Source organism: Anolis sagrei, chromosome 3 (assembly GCF_037176765.1).
Source record: "Anolis sagrei isolate rAnoSag1 chromosome 3, rAnoSag1.mat, whole genome shotgun sequence".
Taxonomy (NCBI): domain Eukaryota; kingdom Metazoa; phylum Chordata; class Lepidosauria; order Squamata; family Dactyloidae; genus Anolis; species Anolis sagrei.
In genome coordinates, this window is record NC_090023.1 from 19,718,960 (window position 1) to 19,744,667 (window position 25,708).

Here is a 25,708-nt window from a genome sequence, read left to right on the forward strand (position 1 = left end):
TGTAATTTTTACCATTAACCAGAAGGTTTACCAGTGTTTCCAGTAATTCCAACAACCTACTCATTGCCTTATCTCTCTTAACACTCTTACCCCTGTGGGATCATCGTGGTTTCCGTGAATGCTGAAGACAGGAGTGGAGATGTTGAGATTTCCATCTTGGTAGTTTACCCATGGAAACCTGAACAGAAGAGCATATGTCAACATCCCTATGAACAGAAATATCACTGCTCGCCACATAGGCCCTATACAAATGAATACCATTTTGTTGTATTATTCTGAAAAAACTAGTTAAATTCAAAGTTTCCATTGGTGGAACCTAAACCACAAAGCCACTCATCTCTACGAAGGAAGGAGATGTGATCCTCTCCACTTTGATTCCTTCTTCTCTTTAAAATCTCCTACAAATGATGATTGGACCCTTGCCAATGTGTGGGAGGTGTTGTCAGAAACTGCAGAAGGAGTTCACTTCCACTATCTAAAAAGCACTCCCACCATTTAACAAGAATCTTGGCTGAATCTGTCACTTCTACAAATGCAAGGAAGCTTCTGTTTTCAGATCGTAGTAACAACATCAAGGAAGAACTCTGGAGTAAAATGACCATGGAGCCCTCCCCCCACTGCATGTCACAAAAATAGTGAGACCACCTTACCAATTTTTTAAATAGCGCATAACTATATGAGGAGTTCCAGGACCCATCACAAATAGGATGTCCCAGAATCCAAAATCACTAAAAGTGTTACTGATTGCAATAAGAATTTTATTACTTTAATTAAAATATATGCAGTCCCCAAGTTATACACATCCAACTTACAAATAGTTAAGAATGGGACTGAGACAACAGGAAGTAAGAGAAATGTACCCCTAGAAAGGGAAATTAACTCCTGTAAGAGTTATTATCATGGGAGAAAGGGATCTCAGCTGAAGTTTTATCACCATCCTTGTTTCCACAACAAGCCAGATTTTTCAAAATTCAATTCTCACAGGGATATCTTCTGAATAGGGCACAGACAACACAACAAACACCACAGGGGTGTTAAGCTTTCCCAATGCTATCCAAAGCTTTTAAAAAAACGCATATTTGGCTGGAGCTATACCAGGGAGACACAGGGCTCCCTGGTGGTGCACTGGATTAAACCGCTGAGCTGCTGAACTTGCTGACCAAAAGGTTGATGGTTCAAATCAAGGGAGCAGGGTGAGCTTCCGCTGTTAGCCCCAGCTTCTGCCAACCTAGCAATTTGAAAACATGCTAAGTGCAAGTAGATCAATAGGTACTGCTTCTGTGGGAAGATAATGGTGTTCCATGCAGTCATGCTGGTCACATGACCTTGGAGGTGTGTACGGACACCACCCAGAGTAGGAAATGACTAGACTTAATGTCAAAGGGAAACCTTTACCTTTACTTACACCTTAAAAATGTACCTGTTCCAACTTACATACAAATTCAACTTAAGAACAAACCCACAGAACCTATCATGTTCGTAACTTGGGGGACTGCCTGTACCAATATCCTAGTTGATATCATGGCTTTCACGGTGATGGACAATAAGATCAATTTAGACAATTTAAAGCAAGCTAAGAATCCAGAAATAACAAACATAAACATATCGTATATTCAGCAATGTGATAAGTTAAAGCAAGGCAATTTTAAAAACTCATTTCAAACAACGTGAAAATTTAAAAACCATGCACGTGCAGATTTTGTTGAAATAAATGAGCCTTTAATAAAGAACTATTCTTCTACATGGTGCCAGAATTAATGGGATGTCAGCACCAATCCATCTCTTGAATGCATTCCACAAGTAATACAAAATAGGAAAAACACCCTTTTCCAGTCCCCACAACAGAGCATAGAAGAGATCACTTTTGCACACTCCATTCTCTGCATTCAACTTGAATTAGAAACTTTTCTAGTAGCTGCTACTTTCCAAGGAAATCCACTTACTTGCTAAATCCAAAGTTGACTGATTGGTCACTCAGAATTTCAAACTGGACAGGACGATCACCCATGCAGTATTTCCTCATTAACTCTAAACAAGTGTATAAAGTTTTCCGAGAAGGTTTGTTTTCGTGAAAGAGGTCTCCTCCTAACAAAACAAAGTCCACCTACAGCAATGAAAAAGAAACCCACCTCAAAATTTCTGTTCATATTCAGTGTTAGACATACACATTACTCAGAAAGGCTTTAAAGACCTAAAATAGGTTAATAAAAACAAAACCCCAGGTCTAAAAAAATAGTTTCTCACTATTACCCAAATCCTCACAAAAATTCTTTCATGAAGACATCAGAAGAACAAAAAATACAAAACACTATTTTACTGTGAACGAATGAGAATGTTGGTATGTTTTGCATATTATTTATGTTTGCCTCTTTGCAGATGTCAGAGTGGTTAACACACCGAGTATCATCTATCCATTGCTGTTTATCATTTTGTGTGAATAGGAAACTTTGGCTGATTTCTTCTTCAACAAGTCAGTACTAAGTCACACTTCTTGTAGCTTTATTGCTCTGGCTTGTCAAGGAAGATACAAGTGATAAGCCACAAACTTGGCTTTGTGTTGTCTATGAACAATGCTACTGAAAAATCAATTTCTATCAAATGAGTAACTGCCGTATATACTCAAGTATAAACCAGGTTTTCTGCCCTTTTTAAAGCTGAATAACCCCCCCCCCCCTCAACTTATACTCAAGTCAAGTTATTTTTTATTTTGCTGGATTATTATTATTATCATATATTTATTAATTTACTCTATTTATTATTATTACATTTATTATTTTACTCTATTTTATTATTTCACTTATGATTTTACTCTATTATTGTTATTATTATATTTACATTATTTTACTCTATTATTACTATTACTATTATTGTTATTATTGGAAGGATACGTAACCATATTTACATTGAAGAAGGTTAGAATAATGGTTTAATCAGAGTTGGACACTCTATTGACAATCTGTTTTATGTCAATATTCAAAAACATTTAACCTACTGATGCCTCAATTAATGTAATTTCATTAGTATCTATTTTTATTTTGAAATTTACCAGTATGCTGCATTTCCCACCATTGGCTTATACTAGAGTTTTCCCAGTTTTTCGTGGTAAAATTAGGTGCTTCGGCTTATATTCAAGTCGGCTTATACTTGAGTATATACAGTATTCAGTTTTAGAAAATAACTATTGGAAATAAACCTCACAGTGAAACTTCAAGAAATAGCACAAACTGTCTAAATAAAGCCATCATCTGTATTTATTAACTCAAAAACATTTTGTGCACTTCACGAACTAGTTAAATTGTATGGCAATACAAATAATACTTTATTACAAACACAATTCTCACCAAAAGCAGAAGACTTCCAGGATGGATATGACCACACAATAGCAGAGAGGTCAAAGACAATGTTGCATATAACACTATGTAACAAAATTTGAAAAAAAATCTGTTCCTGAAAGTATTATTTCATGTCTAATTGTGTGGTACTTATTTTGAAAGTAGTTGTTATACTCCAAAAACGTCATTTTTGTGGCTGCCACAATATACACAAAATTGGTTGACACACTATGACATATTAATTTAAAAACTACAGAAACATGTGCTGCATGATGTCTCGCAAAAACAAACTTTTGCAGTCTAGTAAACTTTTCCTAAGTTTTTATGATAGAACCAACTAAAGAATTACATGTATAAACCAGGAACAAAATTATGTTACAGGGTGCATTTATTTATTTAGGAGACTTCTATGCCACCTTTCTCCCAGTGGACTCAAAGCAGCCCACATCATCTTAAAATATACATTTTAACATAAAACCAAAACTAAAAAAAAATGATAAAAATTCCAAGAATGGTCCATTGTTAAAATCAGTTTAAAATTCCCCGTATGACCATGAAGTGCTTAGTTAAAGGCTATTTTAAACAGGAAAGTCTTCACATAATGTAGTCAATAAAAGGCACAGGAAATGTTTTCAACAGAGTAATTTCTGGAGTGTTTTCAAGAGATTAAACTATTTATTTCTGCAAAGTATCTTTGCTTCAAATGATAACATTATTAAATGATAAAAGTCAGCTTGCCTCATGGTCTTGAGCAAGTTTCAAGATTTCATCGAAAGTTACAAACGTATCATTTCCACGGGCAGCATCCTTCTCCAAATACCCAAGATGAATGTCGGTAGCAACTAAAATTTTAAATGTGTCTTTTTCGTCTTCGTCCCTAAAAAAAATGAGAAAGAATACTGAGACTGCAATTTTTACATTATCACTCCATACTGTTAATAAGTTATTTTGCAAAGTCATAAGCTGCATTCACAGAACTCTGCTAATGTACAATCCTGCTTATTTCATAGAATCATAGAATTGGAAAAGATCACATGGGCCATCTAGTCCAACCCCCTGCTATGCAGGAAAAACACAGTCAAAGCACCCCTGGCAGATAGCAATCCAGCCTCTGTTTAAAAGCTTCCACTATACTCCGAGGCAGAGAGTTCCACTGATAAACAGGTCTTATAGTTAGAAAGTTCTTCACTATCCAATGCATGCTTCCTTGAAAGAAAGCCTTGCTGAGTTCAAAGAAGGACGGTCCTATTCATTTACAGTAATTTACAGAATCCAAAGGAGCCCCTGGTGGCGCAGCAGATTAAACTGCTGAGCTGCTGAACTTGCTGACCAAAAGGTTGGTGTTTCGAATCCAGGGAGCGGGGTAAGCTCCCGCTGTTAGCCCGCTGTTCTGCCAAATTAGAAGTTCGAAATCATGCAAATGTGAGTAGATCAATAGGTACCCCTTCAGCTGGAAAGTAATGGTGCTCCATGCAGTCATGCCAGCCACATGACCTGGGAGGCATCTATGGACAATGCCTGCTCTTCGTCTGAGAAATTGAGATGAACCCCCCCCCCCCCCCAAGAGTTGGACATAACTAGACTTAATGTCAAGAGGAAACCTTTACTTTAACTTATAGAATCCAAAATTACAGAACAATGAGATTCTGGATCCCTGCATATCACAGAATATAATAATAGTAACACTTTATTTATACCCCACTACCATCTCCCCAAGGGACTTGGTGCGGCTTACATGAGGCCGAGCCCAAAATACAACAATACAAGCAATAACAATACAAGCAATTTAAAATAACAAAACAATAAAACAATAACACATGCATTATCAATTGGACAGCACACTTTAAAATCTAAAAGTAAGCCAAAGGTAATTAAAATTAAAAGATTAAAAAATAATGCTGGACATGGACAAAAAAGTGATAGGGCAGTTTGTGGGAACATACGAGCAGACCTAAATATATAAAGTGCTGAGTACAAGAAGAGCCTCAAGATGGAGCTATTGCATCCCCATCCACATTATCATGATACACAATCAAAGCTGTCCATTCCTGGTTGCTGCTGTCCAATTTTACATAGTACAGAGAAAGATGTATTTTGTCTTATACATTTCTATCCTATGCATGCTTTCTTGGGAGAAAGCCTTGCGGAGTTCAAAGAGGGATATATGACTCACTTCCATTTCTATGACTTTCCAGAAAGTGACAGCTCCATGATATAGGTTTACAACTTACAACTTATATAATAATAATTTATTACCCTCCTAACTAACTACTAACTACTTTAACTACTTTGCTTATATACCGCTGTTCTCAGCCCGGGGGCGACTCACAGCGGTGTACAACATAGGAAGAACAAAATTAAAGACACAGTATAAAAGCAATTCACAATCCAGCATTATCCTCCTCTCCTCATGGCTCAAGGCCAGTTACAAAACAAAAAGGTTGCTCTTTTTTACCATGCTGTTCACATCAGTGATGGAAGCAGCATTAAAAACAAAAGATTTTACAATGAAATTCATATCTGTTACAACCCTCTGTTACGTCAGCTAAATGACTACCAGTCAAAGTGCTGGCTTTAGCCTATCAAGCCCTAAACCAGTGGTTCTCAACATGTGGGTCCCCAGATGTTTTGGTCTTCAACTTCCAGAAATCCTAACAGCTGATAAATTGGCTGGGATTTCTGGGAGTTGTAGGCCAGTTTGGATTCAAACAATGATGGAGCTGGACCAAACTGGGCACAAATATTCCATATGCCCAAATATGAACAGAGATGGAGTTTGGGGGAAATAGACCTTGACATTTGGGAATTGTAGTTACTGAGTTTTATAGTTAACCTACAATCAAATAGAAGCCACAAAGGTCCTGTTTCTCGTCCCCGCCAGACGTATTTGCGACACTGGCAGAAATGAGAGCAGGGTCTCCCTGGATGGTCTTAAACTGCAAGGCAGGGCGTAGAGGGAGATGCGTTCAGACAAGTAAGCTGGGTCAGAACCGTATAGAGCTTTATAGGTCAAAACCAGCACCTTGTTGTTTGTTGTTTGCATTTTCAGTTTTATTTTATGTAATTGTTGTCTGGGCTTGGCCTCATGTAAGCCGCTCCGAGTCCCCATTGGGGAGATGGTGGCGGGGTATAAATAAAGTTTATTATTATTATTATTATTATTATTATTACGGCCACAGCTGGCGCACAAGCTTTAACTGTGCAAAAGCTTCCCTTTTTGTTGTTGTTGTTGTTATTATTATTATTATTGGTGCAGCTGGCACACAAGCTTAAATTGTGCAACAGCTCCCCTGGCCACTGCCAAAACCTGGGGTTCCAGGCTCAGCAATGAATCCAGGATCACTCCCAGGCTATAGATAGATAGTAGGCCTGGGTAACAACGCAAAAATTTGGTTTTGTAATCGTTTTGTAATTGGGGTGTTTTTTTGTTTCGTTATTTAAAATAATTATAAAATTTTCCCCCAAAAAAGTTCAGTATTTACGAAATTTCGTAAATATTTACAAAACATTTTGTAAAGATGGCGCCCTTTTTTTTTCAATATTTTTAAAATATTTTTTAAATTTAATTATTAATTTAGTAGAATAGGGAGGAGAAATTAAAATTATTATTATTAAATTTAAATTATTATTAAGGAGGGAAGGCAGGCACTCACTCTGGCGGGCCCTCTCGCTCGCTCGCCGCTCGCTCGCCCCTCTCGCTCGCCGCTTGTGGGGTTCAGAACGCTCTTTGATTGCAGGTGAACCATAAATCCCCGTAACTAAAACTCCCAAATGTCAAGGTCTATTTCCCGCAAACTCCATCTGTGTTCATATTTGGGTGTATATTGAGTGCTTTTGCCAAGTGTGGTCCAGATCCATCATTGTTTGAGTCCCTCTCGCTCTCCGCTCGCCCGCCCCTCTCGCTCTCCGCTCACTCGCCCCTCTCGCTCTCCGCTCGCCCGCCCCTCTCGCTCTCCGCTCACTCGCCCCTCTCGCTCTCCGCTCACTCGCCCCTCTCGCTCTCCGCTCACTCGCCCCTCTCGCTCTCCGCTCGCTCGCCCCTCTCGCTCTCCGCTCGCTCGCCCCTCTCGCTCTCCGCTCTCTCGCCCCTCTCGCTCTCCGCTCTCTCGCCCCTCTCGCTCGCCGCTCTCTCGCCCCTCTCGCTCGCCGCTCTCTCGCCCCTCTCGCTCGGCTCGCCGCTCTCTCGCCCCTCTGGTGGAGGCGGCGCTGGGTGGGCGTGGCGAGGCTTCCAGGCCAGGGAAGCCAGCATCACTTGGCCACGCCCACCCGGCGCCGCCTCCACCATTCTCGCCACCAGGGATCTTCTGTGGTAGAGCAATGGCGTCCGCTCTGCTTCGCTCTCTGTTCTCCGTGGGAGAGCAGAGAGCGCTTCTCCCTCCACAGGCTTCTCCATCCCGTGTGGAAGGAGAAGCCTGTGGAGGGAGAAGCGCAGCAGAGCGGACGCTATTCCTCTGTAAGAGACGATCCCTGGTGGCAAGGAAGGCGTCCGCAAATGGTGGAGGCGCCGCCGGGTGGGCGTGGCCACATTGCTTGGCCACGCCCACCCGGCGCCGCCTCCACCATTTGCGGACGCCTTCCTTGCCACCAGGGATTGTCTGTTACAGGGGAATGACGTCCCCTCTGTTGCGCTCTCTGTTCTTCGCGCGAGAGCAGAGAGCACTTCTCCCTCCACAGGCTTCTCCCTCCCGCGCTGCTCTGGAAAGGTTTGGCCCAATTCTATTGTTGATGAGGTTCAGAATGCTCTGTGATTGTAACTACAAATACCAGCAACTCACTCGCCCCTCTCGCTCTCCGCTCTCTCGCCCCTCTCGCTCGGCTCGCCGCTCTCTCGCCCCTCTCGCTCTTCGCTCTCTCGCCCCTCTCGCTCGGCTCGCCGCTCGCTCGCCCCTCTCGCTCTCCGCTCGCTCACCCCTCTCGCTGGCCAAGTGTGGTCCAGATCCATCATTGTTTGAGTCTGTAGTGGTCTCTGGATGTAGGTGAACTACAACTCCAAAACTGAAGGTCAATGGCCCACCAAGCCCTTCCCTGACAGATGGCCATCCAGCCTCTGTTTCAAAGAGTCTCCACCGCACTCCCTCTGGGGCAGAGAGTTTCACAGCTGAATGGCTCTCACCGTCGCCGCTCGCTCGCCCCTCTCGCTCGCCCTCTCCCTCGCTTGCTCAGCCGGCAGAGCTCCCAGCAAGCATCGGCAGGCGGCCATCTTACGTATTTCCGAAATGGACGGAAATACAAAATTTTTTGGCGCCTGCCGTTTCGATATTTAAAAACACTTCCAAGTTAAAAAAAAAGTTTTGTTATCGTTTCGTAATTCAGAAAATAACGAATTTTTAACGAATTAACGAATTAACGAAACGAATAGCCCAGCCCTAATAGATAGATATGATTCACACACACAGATATAGTATCATAGATTTGAAAGGGGCCCCTAAAGAAGGACAATTATATGTTGCATGTTCCAGAGTAGGGAAATCAGACAATCTCCACATCAACACGGACAAAGAAACAACAAGAAATACAGTTTGCCCACAAGCATAAAGAAATTACATAATTTAGAAACCAACACTTTCTCATTACTTTATTTTCCAGATCACCAGACTGAGCCACAACAACGCGTGGCAGGGGACGGATAGTATGTATGTGTATGTGTATATATATATATATATATATATATATATATATATATATTAGGCCTGGGTAACAACGCAAAAATTTGTTTCTAAAATCGATTTGTATTTGGGGAGTTTTTTTGTTTCGATATTTAAAATAATTACAAATTTTTCCTTTTAAAAAGTTCGATATTTACGAAATTTCGTAAATGGTAAAAAATTAACGAATCGATTTCCGAAACAATAACGAATTGATTCGTTAATGGCGGACGCGACCGCGAAATACGCTAAAAAACCTCCAAAAACTTCTGAAGCTTCCCTCTCCCTCTGTTCTTGACTGTTGGTGTGATATTATATTTTTTTTTCACTAATTAAACCATAAAACTGGCCCAGACATGCGGAAATAATAACGAAACGACCTCAGAACAATAACGAAACGAATACAATAACGAAATACGAAGCATTTACAAAACGTGTTTAAAAATTCGTTTTTTTTAATAATTGTCCAGAATGGTTCGTTATCGTTTTGTAATTGGAAAAATTAACAAATTATTAACGAATTACGAATTAACGAAACGAAACCGCCCAGGCCTAAGATATATATACGCACACATAATAAAAGTGAAAATGTGTGTATGTGACAGAGGTGTCCACTTACACAGACAGCCTCCTGCTTCCACAAACAGCTATAACCCACAGAGCCACCAAAGCACTCCCTACAAGGACACTGCAGGTTATAGTGAACAATGTGAACATTTCTCCCAAACCCTGCCAATGTGTTCCCCAAACACCACACTGCCCACCACCCAAGGGAAGGCTTTCATTCGGGGACAATGTTATTCTAGATGTTCTGTTTTTCCTCCAGAATGGACATCCCAGGGTTCCTTTCTCTCTCTAGGTGTGCAATTTGTATGACTTCTCCCACTACCTTTCTGTGGCACACAGCAAACAGGAATTATCACCAACTGAGCAAGAGGTTTTGGGGGAATTGACCTTGATTTATTGGAGTTGTAATTCACCTACATCCAGAGCACTGTGAACCCAACTGATGGATCTGGATCACACTTGCCACAGATGATGGGATTTGCAGTACTTTCACTCACTTCCTGAGACCACTGCAACCCCCACAAATGATGGACCTGGACCACACATGCCACAAAGACCTCCCCCCCCCCCATGACCCACTTTACATTTTGGGGAAGGATGGACCACAAATTATGGGATTTGTGGTACCTTCATCCACATCCTGAGACCACTGCGACCGCCACGAATGACGGACCTGGACCAAACTTACCACACAGACTCTCCATGACGTACTTTATATCCCGGTGAGTTTTGGGAGAGGATGGACCAGGGACAATATCAAACATTGGCTTTTTTCTAATAAATAGTGTTACTAAATGGTATTACCTAACACCCCAAAACAAACAATGCCTTTCTCAAATAACCCGGGCATCGCCAGGTACCAAAGCTAGTATATAACTGATAAAGACCAACCTTGGCACACAATGCCTTTCTCAAATAACCTGGGCACTGCCAGGTTTCCAAGCTAGTCTATCTATATAATAAAAGTCAAAGTTTGTATGCGGCGGACGTGTGGCGGTGGGAGCGGAGGAGTATGTGCCAGCTTTCTGATTGGCTGCCACTGTGGTGCTATTTGCATATGGTCTCTGATTGGCCAGCCTGAAAGTTATTTTATTTATTTATTTATTTGCTTCATTTCTATACCGCATTTTTCAGCCCTTAACAGGCGACTCAATGCGGTTTACAATGCAATTAAAACATAACAATACAACAACAGGATCAACAACATCGATCCACAACAATTAACAATCGAACAAAACAAATCAACAAAACAACAGACATAACGCCAAGTTCCAAGATTCCGATTGGCTGCCACTGTGGTACAATCTGCATATGGTCTCTGATTGGCCAACAACATTCCGAGGTACAATTTGCATATGGTCTCTGATTGGCCAACTTCAACATTCCGAGGTACAATTTGCATATGGTCTCTGATTAGCCAACCGCAACATTCTGGGGAAGCAGAAGGAATAGGACAGGGGCCTAAAGCTGTCAGGAATGGTTGGAGTTGAAGACCAAAACACCTTGTGGCCCCCAACAATGACAGAACAAGACCAAACCTGGCACACAGACCCCCCCCCCCCAAACCCACTCTACATTCTGGTGCAGTTTGAGTGAGGATGGACCATGGATGACGGGACTTGCAGTAGTTTAACTCACTTCCTTAGAGCACTGTGACCCACACCAATGACAGATCAGGACCAAACTTGGCACACAGAGGCCCAATGGCCCACTTTAAACCTGGTGCGGTTCAGGGCAGGATAGGCCACGAATGATGAGATTTGTAGTACCTTCACCTAATTAACATCCCACAGAACATTGTAGCCCCAACAAATGACAGACCAGGCCCAAACTTGGCACACTGTGTACTCATGGCCCACTCTACATCCTGATGCAGTTCTAAGGGGGATAGACCATGGATGATGGGACTTGCAGCACCTTTACTCACTTATTGAAACCACTGCGACCCTCACCAATGACTGATCAAAACCAAATTGGCACACAGAGCCCTCATGACCCACTCTATACCCTGCTGCAGTTTGGCGGACGGTGGACCATGGATGATGGGACTTCAAGTACCTTCACTCACTTGCTGAAAACAATGCAACCGTCATCCAAGGACCAAAAAAGGACCAAACTTGGTATAAAGAACTGCCATTACCCACTTTCTCTAATAACCTAGGCAGCGCCGGGTCCCCAAGCTAGTATATAATATATATGAGAAGATGGTGTGAAAACTTACATGGAAGTGGCAGGACTAATTTCTACAGCTACAGCTCCCTATGGACCGAGGGAACTTTGTTGTTTGGTCGTCTTGAGCGATGGAGACGTGAAACCTACAAATCACAGCACAAGAAAAGGAGAAGCATGGTTAAAATATACCATTTGTTTATTGATTGAACCAAAAGTTGGGTAAATATCACATAAAGTGAATGGAAAACAACAGCACGTGGGTCTGAGGTAACTCTAGAGCAGGCCTGGGCCAACTTGGGCCCTTCGGGTGTTTTGGACTACAACTCCCACAATTCCTAACAGCCGGTGGGAGTTGTGGGAGTTGTAGTCCGGTAGGCTGTTAGGAATTGTGGGAGTCGTAGTCCAAAACACCCGGAGGGCCCAAGTTGGCCCAGGCCTGCTCTAGAGTTGTACCTGGAAAGAGATTCAGTCATAAACAGAGCGAGAAATCATACAGAAGGACTGCAAACGACGCTGTCTTTCCTTCAGCCAGAAAGTAACTTCTCCAAACCCGACTGTCGTGAGGGAACTTTCCTTGGCGGCAGCGTGTGATAATGCCACGCCCCCTTCACGCCGCTCCCGCCGATGTTCTCGCGATACCTCAGTCCCTTTCCTTCACGCTCTCTCTCTCTCTCCAAACCTATCGGGTGGGGGGGGGGGAAAAAAACTGCAGGCAAATCCCACTACGCATGCGTAGACACATCCCCGAAAGGGAGGGGGGAGCTAGAGGAGCAAAGAAGACCAGAAGTCTGAGAAGAAGGGGACGAAAGGGTCCCGCTGGACAGATTCTTGGCCCCGCCCACTCATTTGTAAAGGGGCGTGGCCTCGCGAGGGCCCTCAGCCTGCCGAGGGAGGGGGGGCGACGACATCCGGGTCTTTTGGCCAAGAGGTAGGATGCGCGCGCATCTTAGGCGTGCTTATGGCTCCAACACAGTGTGTGTGCAATCTCTCCCTGCCATTGAGAAGATAATATCTGTATTACTTAGATGTATGTATGAATATTGAATAATATTTCAGTGTATTCTATCTGATTATATATATATTATATAGATATAGATATATTTGGAATGAATGAATATATTTGTATGGCTATACATGACATATATATGTATAATAAATTTAATATTATAATATATGTGTAATATATTTATAATATATTTATATCACATTGAAATACACTTATCTATATATTTTATATGTGCAGAATATATTTAATAATATAATATATGTGTAATATATGTATAGTACATTTATAGTACATTGAAAATACACATCTATATATTTTACATGTGCACAATATACTTAATATTATAATATATTGTAATATATGTGTAATATATTTATAGCACATTGAAATGCACAGATATCTATACAATTTATATGTGCACAATATATTTAATATTATATGTATAATATATTTATAGCACATTTAAATACACATATATCTATATATTTTATATGTGCAGAATATATTTAATATTATAATATATGTGTAACATATATATATATAATATTTATAACACATTGAAATACAAATATATATATATATATATTATGTGCACAGTATATTTAATATTACAATGTAATATATGTATAATATATTTATAGCACATTGAAACACACATATACCGATATATTTTATATGTGCACAATGTATTTAATATTATAATTTATTGTAATATGTGTATAATATATTTATATCACATTGAAATACACATATCTGTACATTTTATATGTGCAGAATATATTTAATATTATAATATATGTGTAACATATATATATAATATTTATAACACATTGAAATACAAATGTATTTATATATTTTATGTGCACAATATATTTATTATTATAATGTAATATATGTATAATATATTTATAACGCATTGAAATACAAATATATTTATTTTATATGTACACAATATATTTAATATTATAATATATTGTAATATATGTATAATATATTTATAGCACATTGACATACACATATATCTCTATATTTTATATTTGCACAATATATTTAATATTTTAATATATTGTAATATATTTATAGCACATTGAAATACACATATATCTATACATTTTATATGTGCACAATATATTTACTATAATATACTGTAATATATGTTTAATATATTTTTAAAATGATTTTTATTAGAATATTATAAAGTTACATCGAAAGAGGGGGAATATTTGTGATGTTTAATATATTTATAGCACATTGAAATACACATATATCTATATATTTTATATGTGCAGAATACATTTAATATTATAATGTATTGTAATATATGTATAATATATTTATAGTACATTTAAATACACATATATCTATATATTTTATATATGCACAATATATTTAATATTATAATAATATTCGTAGCATGTTTGTATGGTGTACAGTATATATCATGCCACAAGCATCTTTCTGTATAATTATTCTTGGAATTTGATTGATCTTCAAAGGAGATGTGATGGAATTGTTGACAGACGACGAAGCCCGAATGTAATTTTCTAAACAAGGCGAGGATTCGGTTGCTTTTGGTTCCATAATAAGGATTGACAAGATTCCCAAACCTTTGGAAGAGATCTTGAAGCTGCTATTGTTCCTATTCAGGTAAGGCATTTTTGTTATTATCATTACAGACTTGATTTATTACTATGATTCATTGTTGTTATTATTGTTATTATTTATCTGTCATACACGTTTATTTTTATCCCATTCGTGCATATGTTTATCTTAGGGTGCATCTACACTGTAGACTTAATGCAGTTTGACGCCACTTTAACTTCCATGGCTCAATGCCATGGAAGCCTGGGGTTTGTCATTTTACAACGTCCTTCATCCCCCCTGCTAAAGAATTGAGGTGTCTCACTACACTACAAATGCATAGAGCCATGGCAACATCAAACTGCACTGATTCTACAGTGTTCATGCAGCCTTAGAGCCCACTAAGTTAAGTAAGAGAAATTCTTGAAAATTCTAATAAGGTGGGTTGCTATGAGTTTTCCGGGCTGTATGGCCGTGTTCCAGAAGCATTCTCTTCTGAAGTTTATTTATTTATTTATTTGCAACATTTATATGCTGCCCTTCTCATCCCGAAGGGGACTCAGGGCGGCTTACAAGATATATATACATATGTATTGTCGAAGGCTTTCATGGCTGGAATTGCTGGGTTGTTGTAGGTTTTTTCAGGCTATATGGCCATGTTCTAGAGGCATTCTCTCCTGCTGTTTCGCCTGCATCTAAGGCAAGCATCCTCAGAGGTAGTGAGGTCTGTTGGAAGTAGGAAAAAGGTTTTTAAAAGGGTATAAACCCATTTTCCTAGTTCCAACAGACCTCACTACCTCTGAGGATGCTTGCCATAGATGCAGGCGAAACATCAGGAGAGAATGCCTCTAGACCACGGCCATATAGCCTGAAAAAACCTACAATTACCCACTGTATATACATACAATATATCATACTATTAGCATAGTACAATATCAGTATTAAATATTACTATATTGTACTATACCATTATATTGTAATATTATTAATAATATTACATGTAATATAAGGATATAATTATAAATATTATATGTATATGCAATATATTATCTTACATTATATTTCACCCACATCTATGGCAGGTATCCTCAGAGGTTGTGAGGTCTGTTGGAAACTAGAGAAATGGGATCTATATATCTGTGGAATGTCCAGGGTTGGAGAAAGAAGTGCTGGAAGCAAGCTGAATGTTGCAGTTAGCCAGCTTGATTAGCATTGAATAGCCTTGCAACTTCAAAGCCTGGGTGCCTCCTGCCTGGGGGATCCTTTGTTGGGAGGTGTTAGCTGGCCCTGATTGTTTCCTGTCTGGAATTCCCCTGTTTTTTAGTGTTCTTTATTTACTGCCCTGATTTTGAAGTTTTTTAATACAAGTAGCCAGATTTTGTTCATTTTCATGGTTTCCTCCTTTGTGTTGAAATTGTCCACATGCTTGTGGATTTCAATGGCTTCTCTGTGTAGCCTGACATGGTGGTTGTTAGAGAGGTCCAGCATTTCTGTGTTCTCAAATAATATGCTGTGTTCAGTTTGGTTCATCAAGTGCTCTGCTATGACTGACTTCTCGGGTTGAATTAGTCTGCAGTACCTTTCATGTTCCTTAATTCGCGTTTGGGCAATGCTGTGTTGGGTGGACGCCATGTAGACTTGTCTATGTAGATTGATAAGCATTGGGTGTAAGTAATGTTTACTACAAGGGTCAATCCTTCTTTCTTAGTGTTGTCTGCTTTGACTTATAGTGCCTCTCCAGGCTTTTTTCTATATTTTTCCTAGGTTTACTGGAGATGGCAGAGGAGAGCCTGAGATCTTATGTATGTAAAGCATGCCTCCAATCTCCTCCACACCCAAGTCTGTATGTGCAGAATAAGTAATAAGATGGTAGTTCGTACCAGGTTTAACCTTCTAGCAGGGCACTGTCTACACAGATTGGAAGAAGGCAAACCAGAGGTGCATTTACACTATAGAATGAATGCAGTCAGATGCCACTGTAGCTGCCATAGCTCAATGCTGTGAAATCATGGGAGTTGAGGTTTTACAAGGTCTTTAGCATTCTCTACCAAAAGGTGCTGATGCTTCCTCAAACTACAACTCCCAGATTTGCATTAAACCATGACCAGTAAAGTGGTATCACTTAACAGTCCCCACTGTTAATGGGGACTTTTGGCAGAGAATGCTAAAGTCCCCACTGTTTAATTTTCTTGGCCCCCTCATTTGCATATTTTACCCCACCCAGGGTTATTTAGTTATTTATTATTTCGGGTATTTTTACCCCATCCTTCTCAACCCCCTAGTGAGGGACTCAGGGCTGATTCCAGCCGGCACATATTCGATGCATACAATTAAACACAATGAAATACACAACAAACAGTAATGATAAATAATTAAAACATTGAGTTAATACAATAAAATCTACTAGAAAAGAAGCCAGATTGGAAGAAGGCAAACCAGGTTCTATGATTTTATCTTGTCCATTTGGCCTGCCCATCCTATTTGATTTTATATTGTGTGAATGTCTTTTACTATTATATTTTGTTATTGTAATTTACTTTTATTTATTTTGTAATGTATTTTGTCTTGTATTTTGCATTTTACTGTGCTGTATTGTATTTTTAGAAGGGCTTGGCCTCGTGTTAGCCACCCTGAGTCCCCATTGGGGAGATGGTGACGGGGTATAAATAAAGATTATTATTATCATTATTATTATTATTATTAATAATAATAATTCTGCATAATAGATTTTATTTATTTATCGTGTCAGGAGCAAACCAAACTTTTTTTTAACAAACAAACAGACAAAACACAAAGTTTGCAAGCTTGGTAGTTGTCCTTTGATCAGTATCTGGCCACTTGGAGTGCCTCTGGTGTTACTATAAGAAGGTCCTCCATTGTGCATGTGGCAGGGCTCAGGTTGCATTGCAGCACGTGATCTGTAGTTTGCTCTTCTCCACACTCGCATGTCGTGGATTCCACTTTGTAGCCCCATTTCTTAAGGTTGGCTCTGAATCTCGTGGTGCCAGAGCGCAGTCTGTTCAGCGCCTTCCAAGTCACCCAGCTTTCTGTGTGCCCAGGGGGGAGTCTCTCATTTGGTATCAGCCATTGGTTGAGGTTCTGGGTTTGAGCCTGCCACTTTTGGACTCTCGAGGTGTTCCAGCGAGTGTCTCTGTAGATCTTAGAAAACTATGTCTTGATTTAAGTCGTTGACGTGCTGGCTGATACCCAAACAGGGGATGAGCTGGAGATGTCTCTGCCTTGGTCCTTTCACTATTGGCTGCTACTTCCCGGCGGATGTCAGGTGGTGCAATACCGGCTAAGCAGTGTAATTTCTCCAGTGGTGTAGGGTGCAGACACCTCGTGATAATGCGGCATGTTTCATTAAGAGCCTACTGTTTTAGCGTGGTGAGATGTGTTCCACACTGGGCATGCAGCAGAGTAGCACAGCGCAAGGGCCAATGTCTTCACTGTATCTGGTTGTGATCCCCAGGTTGTGCCAGTCAGCTTTCGTAAGATATTGTTTCTAGCACCACATCCAGAAGCGACCAGATGCATAGTGGAAGCACCTCAGGAATGTAACCTCTTGCATGCTCTTTATGTACAGAGCTACAGCTTTTACTCAAAATATGTACAAGTTTTTTTTTCATGTCAGGAGTGACTTGAGAAACTGCAAATTGCTTCTGGTGTGAAAGAATTGGCTGCCTGCAGAGACGTCGCTCAAGGGATGCCCAGATGTTTTACTATCACGTGGGAAGCTTATTTCTTGTTTCCGCATGGGAAGCTTTTTTTGTGTGTGTCAGAAGCGACTTGAAAAACTGTAAGTCACTTCTGAAGTGAGAGAATTGGCTGTCTGTAAGGATGTTGCCCAGGGGGTGCCTGGATGTTTGATGTTTTACCCATCCTTGTAGGAAGCTTCTTTCATGTCCCCACATGGGAAGCTGGAGCTGTCAGAGGGAGCTCAACCTGCTCTCTCCAGATTTGAATCTCTGTCTGACCTGTCAGTCAGTAGTTCTGCCAGCAGAAGGGTTTAACCCAGTGGTTCTCAACCTGTGGGTCCCCAGATGTTTTGGCCTTCAACTCCCAGAAATCCTAACAGCTGGTAAACTGGCTGGGATTTCTGGGAGTTGTAGGCCAAAACACCTGGGGACCCACAGGTTGAGAACCACTGGTTTAACCCATTGCACCCCCAAGGGCATCCATGTACAAGATGAAGAGGGGCAATGCAGAAAAATAGTAGTCTTGTAGAAAATTCAGAATCTACCTTCTCACTGGATGTTTTGACAGAGTACAGAAAATTCTCCAAGGTTTTCAGCAGGAGCCTTTCCCAGGCGGAAGCTGAGACATTGAGAACAGAATCTGAATCTCTTTTCATGCAGAGCATGTTCTTTTTTTCAATTGGTTATGTAACAATCACCTGGAGCTATTGTTCTTTAAGTGGTTCTACATTTATTTTCACTGATAATGAATTCAAGCTATGGTAAGATGTGACTGGTTACATGGAGCATATAAAGCCCCTTGTTGCATTAGCTTCGCTGTCTATTAGTTCATTGATGATTCAGAATGTTCTTTATGACCTGTAAAATGCAATATGGCTTGGGTACAGACTGAAACATATTTTCTGTATGGTTTTGTTTGGCAATTGAATGTTTTGCCTGTTGGAAACAACCCTGCGTCCCCTCGGGGAGATAGAGTGGTATACAAATAAAGTAGTTATTATTATTATCATCATTATTGTTATGGATAAGTCAACCGAGGTTTTAGGGGTTGGTTTATTCCCCTGAAATAGCCAGACTTTTACACGAGTACATGAGCAACTCTGTTTTTGTTTATTGTAATTTTTTCCTATGTAATTTTGATGATGTTGCTTGTTGTTTATGTTTTGGTTTTATTCTAATGTAGTATGTTGTTTGGGCTTGGCCCCATGTAAGCCGCTCCGAGTCCCCATCGGGGAGATGGTGGCGGGGTATAAATAAAGTTTAATATTAGTAGTTGTAGTAGTAGTAGTATGTTGGGAGAGAAAGGCAAGATGGCCCTCTGTATCTGCATCCACAGAAACAATTAATATTGGAGAAATTGTGATTTTTGGAAAGGCATGGCCTTGTTAGAAATCATAACCTTTTGGAAAAAATGATGGGGAGATAGAGCGGAATATAAATAAAGTTTTATATTATTATTATTATTATTATTATTATTATTATTATTATTAAACAGGTGAAACTTATCTTCACTATATGTTGGGTTGTATAAATTTTGTTAGTATGGATGTATAGTTGTATTCGGGCATTGAATGTTTGCCTTTTATGTTTGGAATCCGTCCTGAGTCCCTTTGGGGAGATAGAATGGAATATAAATAAAGTTTTATTATTATTTATTTACTAGCCGTCCCCTGCTACGCGTTGCTGCAGCTCAGTCTGTGTATATGTGTTTTGTGTGTGTATGTATGTATGTGTGTGTGTGTATATTTGTGTATAGATGTGTGTTTGTGTGGGTGTATATATATGTGTGTGCGTGTATATGTTTGTGTTTATATGTGTACATGCATATTGTGTATATGTGTGTATATATATTTTTATATGTGTTTTTGCATGTGTGTGTATATATATATATATATGGGTGTATATTTGTGTGTGTGTATATGTGTGTATATATTTGTGTATTTGTGTGTTTATATGTGTACATGCATATTGTGTATTTGTGTGTGCTTGTCCATTAGCATATTTGTGTGTATATATGTATGTATGTGTGGGTATGTGTGTGCATGTGAATATGTATATGAGTGTATGTGTATATGTATATATGGTGTATTTTGGTGTTTTTTTAAGTCTGTTCTGCTGGGGTTTGTGTGTGTGTGTGTACATGTGTGTGTGTGTTAATGGGTGATGGACACTCGTTGGACTGTTAGGTGTCTTGTGTCCAAATTTGGTGTCAATTCGTCAAGTGGTTTTTGAATTACGTTAATCCCACAAACGAACATTACATTTTTATTTATATAGATTTATTTATTTAATATTAAAACAGGTGAAACTTATCTTCACTCTTCCCCCATAGAAAGAAAAATGTCATCAGAGATATTCTTACACAATACCAAGTTTGTTTCATTTGTCCTTTTGTAAGAGGTGTAAGGCTCTTATGAGAGCCAAAGCAGTCTTTCTCTTCTTTTGACCCAGTTGGGTATTTAACCTGTTTTTGCCTTTTCTCTCCAAAGGTTCTCATGATTTTGCTGCTGTCTGCGCACTTCTTCTTTCGCTGCTTATTAGTCGTCGTGTATGTGTTGGAAGTCCACTAGAGAAAAGAGACTGAGATGAGCCCGAGAAAGTGGAAATAATATCGCTGTATTGGGCACTTGGGTACTTAAGTCTGCAAAATGAACGAAGGTGGCAGATCGACTGACAAGAACACCGAGGAGGAAGCAAAAGATTTCAAAGACTTCCCTGAGAGCTTTAACCAGCTGGAATTGTTGGAAACCCACAGGCATCTAATCCCGACAGGAACACAAAGCCTGTGGTCTGGAGATTCCGACGAGGAAGATCAGGAAGAAAAAACAGAAGAATGGTACCAAGCGCAAGAGAAAAAACTGGAAAGCAGCCCAGATAAGCTGCTTCTTTGGGCAGCTGAAAAAAATAGGGTAAGGTGTTCATAACTGGGACTGTGGGTTCTATGTCAAAACAGCAAGCCAGACTGCTTTGTGTGATATAGAGCAGTAATAGAGAATATGTGTTGTCGAAGGCTTTCATGGCCAGAAACACCAGGTTGCTGTGAGTTGTTTTTAATATATATATATTTATTTAGAACTTTTGTATCCCATCCTATATATAGGGAGCACACAACCGCTATGTTGCGTCTGCTCCACTGGCTGCCGGTCTGGTACTGAGCACAATTCAAAGGGCTGGCTTTAGCCTATAAAGCCCTAAAGCAGCCCAGCTTACCTGCCCGAACGTATCTCCTTCTATGAGCCAGCTAGGAGGTTCTTCTGGGGAGGCCCTGCTCTCAGTCCCGCCTCCTCCGCAAGCAGGATTAGTGGGGACAAGAGACAGGGCCTTCTCAGTGGTGGCCCCTTGGCTGTAGGACTCTCTCCCTAGTGAAATTAGAGCACCCCCTCCCTCCTGACCTTCAGGAAGAAAAGCATGTGACCAAGCTTTCAGATAGCAAGTTTTTTTTAATGCAACAAGAGAATAAGGAACAGTGAATGGACCATGTATTGTCGAAGGCTTTCATGGCCGGAATCACTGGGATGTTATAGGTTTTTTCGGGCTATATGGCCATGTTCTAGAGGCATTCTCTCCTGGCGTTTCACCTGCATCTATGGCAAGCATCCTCAGAGGTAGTGAGGTCTCTCTCTACCTCTGAGGATGCTTGCCATAGATGCAGGCAAAATGTCAGGAGAGAATGCCTCTAGAACATGGCCATATAGCCCGAAAAAACCTACAACAACCCAGTGAATGGACCAATGGAATGGCTTCATATGATGATGCCAGTTGACATGATTTTAATAATTGCATAGTTTTGATGTTTGGTTTTAATATAAATGTGTATTGTATTGTATGTTTATGTTTTGCATTGAATATGCTGCCTAATTTATAATGCTGCTCTGAATCTCCTTTGGGGTAGAAAAGGGTGGGAGATAAATGACGTTAATAAATAAATATAATAAATCTAAATAACATTATTAATATGTATAATAATCACATTGGAGAACCTAGAGAGAACTTTTAAAAAATCAAATTCAAGAATAATCAGATCCACAAATGTATTGGGATGGTTGGAATGAAACTCTTTAACCCAGCCTTTCTCAACTTGGGGGTCAGGACCCCTGAGGGGGTTGTTAGGGGGTGTCAGAGGGGTTGCCAAAGACCATCAGAAAACATGGTTTTGTTTTGGTCATGAGGGTTCTGTGAGGGAAGTTTGGCCCAATTCTATTGTTGGTGGGGTTCAGAATAGTCTTTGATGGTAGGAGAACTATAAATCCCAGCAACTACAACTCCCAAATATTAAGGTCTATTTTTCCCAAACTCCACAAGTGTTCACATTTGGCCATATTGAGTATCCATGCCAAGTTTGGTCCAGATCCATCATTGTTTTGAGTCCACAATGGTCTTTGGATGTAGGTAAACGACAACTCCCAAACTCAAGATCAATGCCCACCAAACCCTTCTACTATTTTATGTCGGTCATGGAGTTGTGTTTGCTAAGTTTCATTCAGTTCCATCATTGGTGGGAGTTCAGAATGCTTTTTGATTGTAGGTTAACTATAAATTCCAGCAACTACAACTCCCCAATGTCAAGGTCTATTTTCCCCCAAACTCCACCAGTATTCACATTTGGGCATATTGAGTATTTGTGCCAAGTTTGGTCCACATCCATCATTGTTTGAGTCCACAGTGGTCTTTGGATGTAGGTGAATTACAACTCCCAAACTCAAGGTTAATGCCCACCAAACCCTTCCAGTATTTAATGTCGGTCATGAAGTCGTGTTTGCCAAGTTTGGTTCAATTCCATCATTGGTGGAGTTCAGAGTGCGCTTTAATTGTAGGTGAACTATATATCCCAACAACTACAATTCCCAAGTGAGAAAACCAATCCCCCTGCCCAGCCCCACCAGTATTCAAATTTGGGCGTATTGGGTCTTTGTGCCAAATTTGGTCCAGTGGATGAAAATACATTTACATTACAATTTCTAACAGGAACAAAATTACAGTTCTGAAATAGCAACGATAATGTTATGGTTGAGGGTCACCACAACATTATTTATTTATCGTGTCAGGCAACCAACAGTTGTATTACATTTTTTAACAGAACAAACATACAAAAACACAGAGTTTGCAAGCTTGGTAGTTGATTAAATGTCCTTTGACCAATATCTGGCCACTTGGAGTGCCTCTGGTGTTGCCACAAGAAGGTCCTCCATTGTGCATGTAGCAGGGCTCAGGTTGCATTGCAGCAGGTGGTCTGTAGTTTGCTCTTCTTCACACTCGCATGTCGTGGATTTCACTTTGTGGCCCCATTTCTTAAGGTTGGCTCTGCATCTCGTAGTGCCAGAGCACAGTCTGTTCAGTGCCTTCCAAGTTGCCCAGTCTTCTGTGTGCCCAGGGTGGAGTCTCTCATTTGGTATCAGGCATTGATCAAGGCTCTGGGTTTGAGCCTGCCACTTTTGGACTCTTGCTTGCTGGGGAGTTCCAGCGAGTGTCTCTGTAGATCTTAGAAAACTATTTCTTGATTTAAGCTGTTGACGTGCTGGCTGATACCCAAACAGGGGATGAGCTGGAGATGTCTCTGCCTTGGTCCTTTCACTATTGGCTGCTACTTCCTGGCGGATGTCAGGTGGTGCAATACCGGCTAAGCAGTGTAATTTCTCCAGTAGTGTAGGGCGCAGACACCCCGTGATAATGCGGCATGTCTCATTAAGAGCCACATCCACTGTTTTAGTGTGGTGAGATGTGTTCCACACTGGGTATGCATACTCAGCAGCAGAGTAGCACAGCGCAAGGGCAGATGTCTTCACTGTGTCTGGTTGTGATCCCCAGGTTGTGCCAGTCAGATTTCGTATGATATTGTTTCTAGCACCCATTTTTTGCTTGATATTCAGGCAGTGCTTCAACATGAGCTGTATTTGGGGTCGTGGCATTTGGAAGGTTGAGAAACACTGCTTTAACCTGAACTGAGATAAACAGTGAGTGTTAGGCTAGATCATTTATAGGAAAACTCAGTGCTCTACTTGACCTAAAACAATGTGTTGCCTCTCCACTCCCAACAGCTTAACACTGTACAAAGGATCCTGTCTCAGAATCTTGCTCCGGTCAACGTCCAAGATGAAGATCAATACACCCCTCTCCACCGCGCTGCCTATAACGGACACTTGGAAATTGTACGTGAGCTGATTGCCCATGGCGCCGATGTTCATGCATTGACAGTGGACAGTTGGACCCCTCTGCATAGTGCCTGTAAGTGGAACAACACCAAGATCGCATCGTTCTTGCTTCAGCATGGTGCGGATATTAATGCCCAGACCCATGGTTTGCTGACCCCGTTGCACCTTGCTGCAGGGAACAGGGAAAGCAAGGAAACTCTGGAACTCTTGCTCATGAATCGCTATTTGAAGCCGCATCTGAAAAACAACTTGGATGAAACAGCGTACGATATTGCTCGAAGGACTGACATATATCACTACCTGTTCGAAATTGTTGAAAATTGCACAAATTCTGTGTCTGATTCTTAGGAATTTTGTGAGCGTTTGAATGTTGGAAACACACTGCCTGCGCCTTTGTAAAAACACTTTGTAACTGTACTCAAATTTGGTGCTTTTCAACCCCCCACCTCTTTGCCATAGCTTTATTCTGTGAGATGCTGGAAATGGCACCTCATTTTGTTATAATGTCGTTATTTTTATAATATATATGCCATACAACCCTTATACTTGTGAAACATTTCCATTTTTACTTGAAATTCTTTGGAGGAACCCACGGTACACTGGGTTTGTTTTTCTATTCACCAATTAATTAACAGGATGGGAATGCTCCCATAAGCCATTTCTTAAGAGGGCATGGGATCACCCATCAGAAGAGAAGGGAAATTATTTCAGACTGGTTACTGCTTCCTTTTTAAATTATTGGCGAAGTAATGAGACCTAATTGATGACAGACACGCTTGGAAAGTAGATAATAAGGGTTCATCTGCAATTTGACACCACTTTAACTGCCATGGCTCAATGTTATGAATTTATTTTTATTTTTTTGTCGTGTCAGGAGCAACTTGAGAAACTGCAAGTCGCTTCTGGTGTGAGAGAATTGGCCGTCTGCAAGGACGTTGCCCAGGGGACGTCCGGATGATTTGATGTTTTTATCATCCTTGTGGGAGGCTTCTCTCATGGCCCCGCATGAGGAGTTGGAGCTGATAGAGGGAGCTCCCCCGCCTCTCCCTGGATTCGAACTTGCGACCTGTCGGACTTCAGTCCTGCCGGCACAGGGGTTTAACCCACTGTCCATATCAATGCTATGAAATGCAGTTTGATAACACACAAGTTGTTTTTGGCGCAAAAGGCTAACACAGAGCCATGGCAGTTAGTGTACTCAAACTGCGTTAATTCTACGGTGTAGATGGACCTCAACTCCTAAAGCAAAGTTTCTAGATAGTACTATCATTCTACAAAGGATAATGACATGGTCTCAGTTATTTAAAAAATAAGCAAACTAAAGCCATGAAAGATGTATTGTAGAAGGCTTTCATGGCCAGAATCACAAGGTTGCTGTGAGTTTTCCAGGCTGAATGGCCATGTTCCGGAAGCATTCTCTCCTGATGTTTTGCCCACATCTATGGTAAGAGGTTGTGAGGTCTGTTGGAAACTAGACAAGTGAAGTTTACATATCTGTGGAATATCCAAGGTGGAAGAAAGAACTCTTGTCTGTTGGAGTCAAGTGTGAATGTTGCAA

At 40.5% G+C, this 25,708-nt stretch overlaps 2 protein-coding genes across 2 annotated transcripts in view; one reads left to right on the forward strand and one right to left on the reverse strand.

The window, feature by feature from the left end:
- The window catches only part of MRE11 (MRE11 homolog, double strand break repair nuclease), a 38,063-nt gene extending 25,732 nt beyond the window's left edge, over nt 1-12,331 (reverse strand). Inside the window, exons 1-5 of the mRNA XM_060771100.2 lie at nt 12,211-12,331; nt 11,766-11,859; nt 4,071-4,209; nt 1,944-2,104; nt 91-178 (exon numbers count right to left, since the gene is read on the reverse strand). Of these exons, the coding sequence (XP_060627083.2) occupies nt 91-178; nt 1,944-2,104; nt 4,071-4,209; nt 11,766-11,767 (390 nt within the window). The 5' untranslated portion in view covers nt 11,768-11,859; nt 12,211-12,331. The remainder of the gene's footprint in view (nt 1-90; nt 179-1,943; nt 2,105-4,070; nt 4,210-11,765; nt 11,860-12,210) is intronic.
- A 283-nt stretch (nt 12,332-12,614) lies between these two features.
- ANKRD49 (ankyrin repeat domain 49) lies at nt 12,615-24,691 on the forward strand. The gene is made up of 4 exons (XM_060771097.2): nt 12,615-12,743; nt 14,219-14,369; nt 20,491-20,910; nt 24,037-24,691. Exons 3-4 carry the CDS (start codon nt 20,650-20,652, stop codon nt 24,496-24,498), a joined length of 723 nt encoding a protein of 240 aa, XP_060627080.2. The 5' UTR covers nt 12,615-12,743; nt 14,219-14,369; nt 20,491-20,649; the 3' UTR covers nt 24,499-24,691.
- The last annotated feature ends 1,017 nt before the right edge of the window (nt 24,692-25,708 follow it).